Raw genomic sequence first — 8,377 nt, 5'->3', positions numbered from 1 at the left:
CAATCATTTGTTAAGCACGTGCTGAATATCAAACACATGGAGCATATAAATGATACAGAGAAACATAAATTGATGCTGAATAAGGATCGAGGCTACGTACAAGGAGAAATCAAAGGGATTGATAAAAACATAGATCCCTACAGTCTTGATGATGATGACCCCGAGTTAAGAGAAGTTGAGATAAAGAAAGTAGAAGCAATCAAGGCATTGTTTGAGACTATTGTTCAACAACGAAAAACGTTTATAGCCGGGCTTGTAGATGAATGCATAGAGGTCATGGGTCCCCCTCCCTGTAAGTACGCTATGATAGGTTTAGGTTCACAAGCCACAGGATTGGTAACCCCATACTCTGATCTGGAATTTGCCATTTTAGTAGAGGAGAAAACCGAGCATAATGTTAAGTATTTCCGTCACCTCACTCATTACTTTCATCTCAAAGTCATCAATCTGGGAGAAACCATTCTCCCAACCATGGGGATTAAGTCTCTGAATGATTTCTACTCAGATGACCCACTGGACAACTGGTATTATGACTCAGTAACGCCACGTGGGTTTGCGTTCGATGGAGCCATGCCAAATGCATGTAAAACTCCACTGGGAAGGGGCCCAACCATCTCAGGATCAAGCGAACTTATCCAGACACCAATCAATATGACCAACATTCTGCAAGAAGACGTGACGTTGCATTTAAAGAAAGGCTACCATCTGGCTAGTATAATGGGAAATGTGTCTTTTATCACTGGAGAGCAGGGCTTGGTCGATAAGTACATGTCTTTGTGGACTCAGCAAGAACAGAAAGATGATGGAATAATTCCAATTCTACAGGCAGTTCTTATTATGGTTGAGAATGAGCCTACGTTTCGAGCAAAAACTTTAACTGCTAGTCTTCTGAATGTGAAGAAAGAAATGTACCGTTTTTCCAGTCTTGCAGTGTCTTGGTTGGCGCTACTTCACGGCACACAACTCACCACAATTTGGAAGACTATTGAGGAGCTGAAAAATGGTGGAGTCGTCGATAGTGAGAACGCACATCACTTACTGGTGATGATCAGTATCTCAGCAGAACTAAGGCTGCAAACATATATGAGCAATGGTGGTCAGGTGGAAAACATGTCAGCCTTATCGACAATGTCATCAAATGATACAGAAATTGAGGCAAAACTGAAGAAAGTGTTTTACTTTTCAAATAGACAGCAGCTCATGAGATACTATTACACAGAAAGGCCGTTGAAGCACTTCTTCTCACAGATTAACGACAGCATGCCACAGAAAGAGCAGTCAATTTGGTTCGACAAGTCTTCACAACTGAAAGCAGAGGTATATGGAAGTCTGTGTGACTACAAAAGTTCTATGACGTTCACAGAGCAAGCACTTCAGAATAATCTATCAAAATATGGTGAAAGCACCGCACATGTTGATATTGCTAAGTCACTTACCAAGTTGGGCCACGCTTGGACAGAACTTGGTGATCACAGAAAGGCTGTTGGTTATCATGAACAGTCACTACAGATGAAGCGGAGCATCTACGGTGAGCTCACTGCACATCCTGACATTGCAGACTCACTTAACAACTTGGGTAGCGCCTGGAGCAGCCTTGGTGATTACAGGAAGGCAATCAGCTATCATGAACAGTCGTTGCAGATGAAGCAGAGTATCTATGGTGAGGGCACTGCAAATCCTGACATTGCCACCTCACTGCACAACTTGGCCAATGCCTGGATGGACCTTGGTGATTACAGAAAGGCGATCAGTTATCCGAGTGAACAGTCACTACAGATGATGCGAGGTATCTATGGTGATGAGGATACTGCACATCCTGACATTGCCTCCTCACTTAACAGCTTGGGTAACGCATGGGATTACCTTGGTAATTCCAAAAAGGCCGTCAGGTATTATGAACAGTCACTACAGATGAGGCGGAGTATCTATGGTGAGGACACTGTGCATCCTACCATTGGCGACTCGCTGAACAACTTGGGTATCATATGGAGTAAACGTGGTGATTACAGGACGGCGATCAGTTATCATGAACAGTCCCTACAGATGAGGCGGAGTATTTATGGTGACACTGCACATCCTGACATCGCCACCTCACTTCACAATTTGGGTATCACCTGGAGGGACCTTGGTGATTTCAGAAAGGCGATCTGTTTTTATGAACAGTCTCTACAGATAGAGCGTCGTATCTATGGTAAGAACACTGCACATCCCAAGATTGCAAAATCACTCAACAACTTGGGTATCGCATGGGATAACCTAGGTGATTACAGAAAGGCTATGGATTATTATGAACAGTCACTACAGATGAGACTGAGTGTCTATGCGGAGGACACTGTGCATCCTGAGATTGCCGACTCACTTGACAGCTTTGGTAACACCTGCATGACACTTGGTGATTACAGAAAGGCTGTTACCTGTTATGAAAAGTCACTACAGATGAGGCGAAAAATCTATGGCGAGGACACTGCGCATCCTGGCGTTGCCGATACACTCAACAATTTGGGTGCCGCCTGGATGAACCTTGATGATTACGGAAAGGCGGTTAGCTATTATGAGCAGTCACTACAGATCAGGCGGGATGTCTATGGTGACGACACTGCAAATCCTGGTATTGCCGGCTCTCTTAACAACTTGGGTGCCGCCTGGATGAACCTTAGTGAATACGGAAAGGCCGTTAGCTACTTTGAACAGTCACTACAGATGAAGCGGAGCACCTTCGGTGAAAACAGTCCACATCCTGACATTGCTGGGTCACTTAACAACTTGGGTACCACCTGTAGTAACCTTGGTGATTACAGAAAGGCCGTTAGCTACCATGAGCAGGCATTGCAGATGTATCGGTGTTGTAAGCGCGGTGACTTGCCCTGTGCTTGACACCGCCGGCCAGCAAGTTAGGAGAGGGAATTTAACTGGCCGGCGGTGTCAAGCACAGGGCAAGTCACCGCGCTTACAGTAAAAACTGGTTCTACGACAAGACAGTAAACTGTGGTCTTGTCGGGAAGTTTCAGTAAGAAAAGGAGCCAAGACAGCAAAGGCCCTTGGACGAACTTGCAAGTAAATATTGTTTGTAACAAACGAGGAAATGCAGTCACGTCAAGGTTAAGGAAATGCTTTCTTTGTTGTCTGGACCACGTCTGATTCTTGACGTCTTGGAATGTTCTTCTTTGATTGATGACCCTGCCCACCAGAGGAAGGTGTAAGGTTCCCCCGCTCGAGAAAGCCTTTACCGTAAAACAGCTAATAGTAGCGAGGAGTAAAACTTTGCTTCTGAAAACGGTAATCTGAGGCATAGTCAAAGACGGACCTTCCACCCAACTTAACAGAGAAGGGAGACCAGTATGCAAAGCGCCGATGGAAGCAGATCCAGTACATAGCAGACCTGTTCTGGAAGAGGTGGGTCAAGGAGTATCTACCCACTCTACAAGGACGCCAAAAATGGGGCAAACAAAGGAGAAACTTCACAGTGGGAGATCTAGTGCTCCTGAAGGATGAGAACAACCCACGAGGCCAGTGGCCGTTGGGTAAAGTGGTAGAAGTAGTGCGTGGCAGCGAAGGATTAGTCCGACATGTCAAAGTCAAAACACAGCACAACATCCTAGAACGTCCGATAGACAAGCTGTGCCCAATACTGGAAGAAGACCAGGGAGAAGCCTAGAAACCTGAAATTCCAGGAGGATTACGTTCGGACTCTAGTATAAGAGTTTATAATGCATGTAACTGCAACGTAGTGAACTAGAATACCCTATTTGGACTTTAAGGAATCTTATTCTGCATGTTTCTACTACTAACCAAAATAGACTATATTATTGTATAATGTATAGCATTGGCATCAGGAAACTAAAGTGTAGAAATTGCCTTTAAGTCGGCAATTGGGGGCCAGTGTAAATGCCAATGTCTCTTAAATTTGCCGCCTTTAGAAATGTTAATAAGATACAGGCAAGTTCCCGCCAAATCTAGGACACGTGTTTTTGGATAGACTCTAGGGACCTCAGCACATGGAAAGAAAATAGGCTCACTCAGAAGAGAGGGACAGGCTTCTCAACACAGGAGGGCTCAGGGCTTTCTCACAGGGAGAAAGAAGGATTTAGGCTTCCCACAGGGGGAAGAAATCAGGGCTTTCTCACAGGGAGAAAGAAGGATTTAGGCTTCCCATAGGGGGAAGAAATCAGGACTTCCTTGCCGGACAAGCAGGAAGAAATCAGGCTCTTCACTGGGAGGAAAACAAGTCAAGAAAGGATAAAGGACTGGGTCAGAAAGGTTGGGAGAATTGACCAGTTTTTACGGTACTTATCTGGACTTTGGAGGCATTTACCAGGATACATGGACAATTGCTGGATCGCTATTCAACTTGGATTACTGCGACATCCACTCGGAACTTTGAACTAATCATACAACTCGGACTAACTTCAAGATTCCACACGAGGAAGCTTTCATCACAATCAAGAACTGTACCGGGACTTGCATTAGTCAGTAGACTCAGGCGGCACATATGTAATCACGGTGAACTACTAACTCTTCTTAATTAAACCATCAAAACGCAACCTTCCGACTCCGTTCATGTTGCCATCAAACCAGGTAAGACCAGTTAAATTCTCTCTCCTAACTTGCTGGCCGGCGGTGTCAAGCACAGGGCAAGTCACCGCGCTTACAGGTGTATCCACGTGCACGGTGCGAGCACTGCACACGCTGATATCACTTACTCACTCAACAAATTGGGTACCGCGTGGAGTGACCTCGGTGACAACAAGAAAGCTGTCAGTTACTTTGATCAGGCGAAATAGATGAAATAGGTCATGACATATGATATGATATACGATAGCCTGCTGATTTTTCTAGCTAGGCATACATGTACATCAGTTGTAAATATATATACATTTTAAAGAGGTCGAATGTTTTCCAACATGAGCATGGACTCAGAGATGATTTTTAGAAACTAGATGATAGACCTTAAAATAGTATTATTGGTGTAACATTAGTTGGGCACAGTGGTGACAGACACTGAGTTTTCAAAATTACTGAAGCATTGCTCCTCTTTTTGTAATTGACATCTTCTTTAAGTTCATATTTTAAGTTCAACTGCTGTATTCTGTCACAGGTACCTTGATGGTTGACAAAAACACAGATTTATATTGTGAAGTGCTAGCACCAGACGTAATAAACCTGGAATCCTTACGATCAACAAAAAGTGTTAATTTGAATTATCAATAGACGAATCAATTGCATCATTCTATATGTAGTGTCTTTGAAGATAACAAATGTTAACAGCCAGACTCAGGGTGAATACGTCTCTGTTTGTGATGCTTGCGATGTCACAAATGTAATTGCAACTTGAAAACAAATCAAACCACGGCAGTGCATGTACAACTTACAAGTGATTAAGCATATTATGTTTGATGGTGGTTGCATGCATGATATGAGTCTGCCATTTTGAAATCATGTAGGTTATCACACGTCTGTGAGTAGTAAAGATTTCAAGTTTGTTTAACGAAAGACTCTTGTGCTGAAGGTCTGCACTCCCTAGCGGCTTTTTTGCAAGTGCAAGGGGCCGATTTTGTTTCAGACTTTGGAGGAGAATCGAATAACTCAAGAAGGGGTGGATGGATCGTCATGATTTTAGGTATATCAGTAGCCTAAGTGATGCTTGACTTAATTAAATGCTCATTATAGAAATCAGGATCTAATTTGCATTACTAACGAGGAAATATTACAGATCTAGTGCACTCCATGATATGACTCTCAAACATGTGAGCCATGACATATGTAAATGAGAACGAGAGGAATATCTTTCTGCTTGATAAATCACGCCTTTAGACACAGTGAAAGATATTATACGATATGCGTCGTTAGCTTTTTAAAATGTTTCATTGCCCATTCTCCGTTGACTAATCATTCTCAAAGCTTTATAGTTAGAATTCATCAAATGAGAGTGAAAAGTGTACATGTAACGTTACCATAATCAACTGGTTATTGTTGAACATTGTGTAGAAAATGAAAACATCAAATCACGAAACTCTACATTTGTAGGTCTTGTATTTTTCACCAGTTTTTAATTTACAATAAGCCGACAAACGTTGAGCAATGTTCGTGCTGAGCACGTGTAACAAATTGCGACATATACAAGTTAAAACAGAAAAGGTTTCCAGAATGTAATGAAAGCCTTTGTCTCTGCCTTTTCCTTTCGCAAGAACCTGCATAGCCCTTGCATTTGCATTGTCTTGAAGTCATACATTGGTACATGCACAATACAACGACGTCGGTTTGCTAATGATAACAAATGTGCTTATGCCACCAGCGCCACCACTATCACCAACGCCAGACTAATTTGATTATGTTGTCGACGTCGATGCTGATCCCATGATAACCATGGTAATGGTAGTGATGGTAATCATGCTGCTTTCAGGAATGACACCACCATTACTTCCGGTTCCGGTTTGCGTCCCGTTTCCGGCTGCCGGGGTGTTCTGGTTAGCGCCACCACCCCCTCCCCCACCCTGAGCCGTGCCGCTACAGGTGTCGTCTCTGATGGCGTCAGTGGGGTCGTCTGGCAGGCAGCCGTCTGGAGTGGGGTAGACACTAATCAGAGACCGTCGCAAGAAGAGATGAAATGGCAGATCCTAACCGTCCATCACAATTATCAGTTCAACCAGTGAAGGCATTGCGGTTCGACCAATGAGAGGATGGCTGCATGTCCGTCATACGTTTGCATTTTATGAATCAATTTTGTATTTCTGCGCTTTGATGGAGGTTAGCATGACTATGGGATTGGACAATTAGTATTATGAAAGGATGTCGGAAAAGACACGAAGAGAGATATTTTTGAAAATGAAAACTGACCTGTGCCACAGGTCGTCTGACACTCTTGTGTGTTCTGCGCCTGCGCACATCCCTGGTTACCCTGGACGGCGCTGCACCTGCGCCTGAAACTCAGAACGATGGGAAGGGCGCCACCTGGCGAGCAAAAGGTAAAAAATTACAATTAGTAATCGGATTTGTAGTTATTTTATTGTTATTTTTTATTTTTCAACATTTTGATGAAAAATGTACAATACATGTGGATTAATAGATAATTGGATTAAGGGATGAATGAATGGATAGATGAAGGCATGAATGATGAATGGACGGATGGATGATTGAGTGAAGGAAGGAAGGAAAGAAAGAAAGAGAGAATGCACGAGTAAAAGTGAATGAATGAATGTTCCGACCCCTCATGCTGGCGCTGACGGCGGCCTCACACCGCGTGGCGTTGAGCGGACAGGCGGTGGCCGCTGGAGGGCTGGTGATACAAGTGACGTCATCAGGGTCCTGGCTGTCTGGGAAGGTGCACTGGGAACAGTCTATAGCCGCCACTGGGGGTGGGGGGCCGCAGAACAGTAAATAAAGAAACACATTATAGAGCATTACGATATCACGCATTGTTAAAAGGAAAACATCGTGGCGATAAGTAATTTAGACTATAAAGTTTAACTGAAATGATAAGATCATCAATAATATGCATATTTGAAAATGTCAAGGTAGTTGGGTCATCCAGCCATCGTTGCCATGTTTCCCACTAGGATATTGACCATTTCTAGTTTTGTCCCCTGAACGACTCAATTCATAGAAAAAAATAATGAAAAAAGGACCCGAAAAATTGGACCAAACTGATCCATAGATAAGCCGTGTCTAGAAAATTATGCAAGCACACAGTTGAAATTAAAGAGACCACCTCACAATTAAAATGCACCACAACGTCATGAAAATAGTTTAAAATATTCACAAATAGTCAAACATAAGGCGTTAAGATATGCAGCGCGATGTCGAAAATGAGACTGCGCTGGACGGTTCTTACTGAAACGTGTGGTGACTGTGGAAGTCTTTTTTACATACACATGGCATATCCGCGTATCAACTAGCAATTGCATCCTCTGACCAACGTTTGTCAAACTATCATGAAAAGCATTTCATAATTTGTCTTACCTTCTTTGGAAAGCAGAGAGATGATGAAGAGAATGTGGGTATTCATGCCGCTGACTTGAACGTTGGCACCCAAATCTCCCAGCAGGTTACGGTATAGTGACTATCTAGTTTATCCTAGTTAATGCAACAAATGACGTCTTGTTTTGGCAGTGTGTTGTAATAGTTAATGGTACGTTTCTGCATTTTGATAACAGATGTCGAATCAAATAAAGCAAAAATGATTCATGATGTGATCTTGTTCTATTTCTACTAGACATAGACTCACATTTGGGTTGTTATCAATATGCGTTACGTATTTCATCCCTTGAAGTACTTAACAAATATGTTAACAGGCGTTGGTAAATAGCACTTTTAACCGAGCGAATTTGCGACGTTTGATATGGTTAGAAAACAGCATTGGTTTTAATTGATCTTATTACGT

The 8,377-nt window shown here is 43.0% G+C and overlaps 2 protein-coding genes across 2 annotated transcripts; one reads left to right on the top strand and one right to left on the bottom strand.

The window, feature by feature from the left end:
• LOC136428542 (tetratricopeptide repeat protein 28-like) lies at window positions 1-6,010 on the top strand. Its single transcript, XM_066418143.1, has 2 exons — window positions 1-2,840; window positions 4,652-6,010. The coding sequence occupies exons 1-2, from the start codon at window positions 37-39 to the stop codon at window positions 4,779-4,781; spliced, it is 2,934 nt and encodes a 977-aa protein (XP_066274240.1). The 5' UTR covers window positions 1-36; the 3' UTR covers window positions 4,782-6,010.
• An 84-nt stretch (window positions 6,011-6,094) lies between these two features.
• On the bottom strand, window positions 6,095-8,093 carry LOC136428543 (uncharacterized). The gene is made up of 4 exons (XM_066418144.1): window positions 7,957-8,093; window positions 7,203-7,346; window positions 6,835-6,948; window positions 6,095-6,556 (listed from the first exon to the last, which is right to left on the bottom strand). Exons 1-4 carry the CDS (start codon window positions 8,000-8,002, stop codon window positions 6,327-6,329), a joined length of 534 nt encoding a protein of 177 aa, XP_066274241.1. The 5' UTR covers window positions 8,003-8,093; the 3' UTR covers window positions 6,095-6,326.
• Between the last annotated feature and the right edge of the window lie 284 nt (window positions 8,094-8,377).

This window comes from Branchiostoma lanceolatum, chromosome 2, assembly GCF_035083965.1.
Source record: "Branchiostoma lanceolatum isolate klBraLanc5 chromosome 2, klBraLanc5.hap2, whole genome shotgun sequence".
In the NCBI taxonomy this organism is placed as follows: domain Eukaryota; kingdom Metazoa; phylum Chordata; class Leptocardii; order Amphioxiformes; family Branchiostomatidae; genus Branchiostoma; species Branchiostoma lanceolatum.
Note: the sequence above shows the minus strand (reverse complement) of the source record. Positions and strands in the feature narration are given on the sequence as shown.

Bases quoted from the DNA above. Each gene is read 5' to 3' on its own strand.
- LOC136428543 (XM_066418144.1), bottom strand. From the start codon at position 8,002: ATGAATACCCACATTCTCTTCATCATCTCTCTGCTTTCCAAAGAAG. The intron at 7,347-7,956 runs GTAAGACAAATT...CCCCACCCCCAG, and splicing joins CTCTCTGCTTTCCAAAGAAG to TGGCGGCTATAGACTGTTCC. The intron at 6,557-6,834 runs GTCAGTTTTCAT...ACCCCACTCCAG, and splicing joins TCAGACGACCTGTGGCACAG to ACGGCTGCCTGCCAGACGAC.
- LOC136428542 (XM_066418143.1), top strand. From the start codon at position 37: ATGGAGCATATAAATGATACAGAGAAACATAAATTGATGCTGAATAAG. The intron at 2,841-4,651 runs GTGTTGTAAGCG...CCGCGCTTACAG, and splicing joins CAGGCATTGCAGATGTATCG to GTGTATCCACGTGCACGGTG.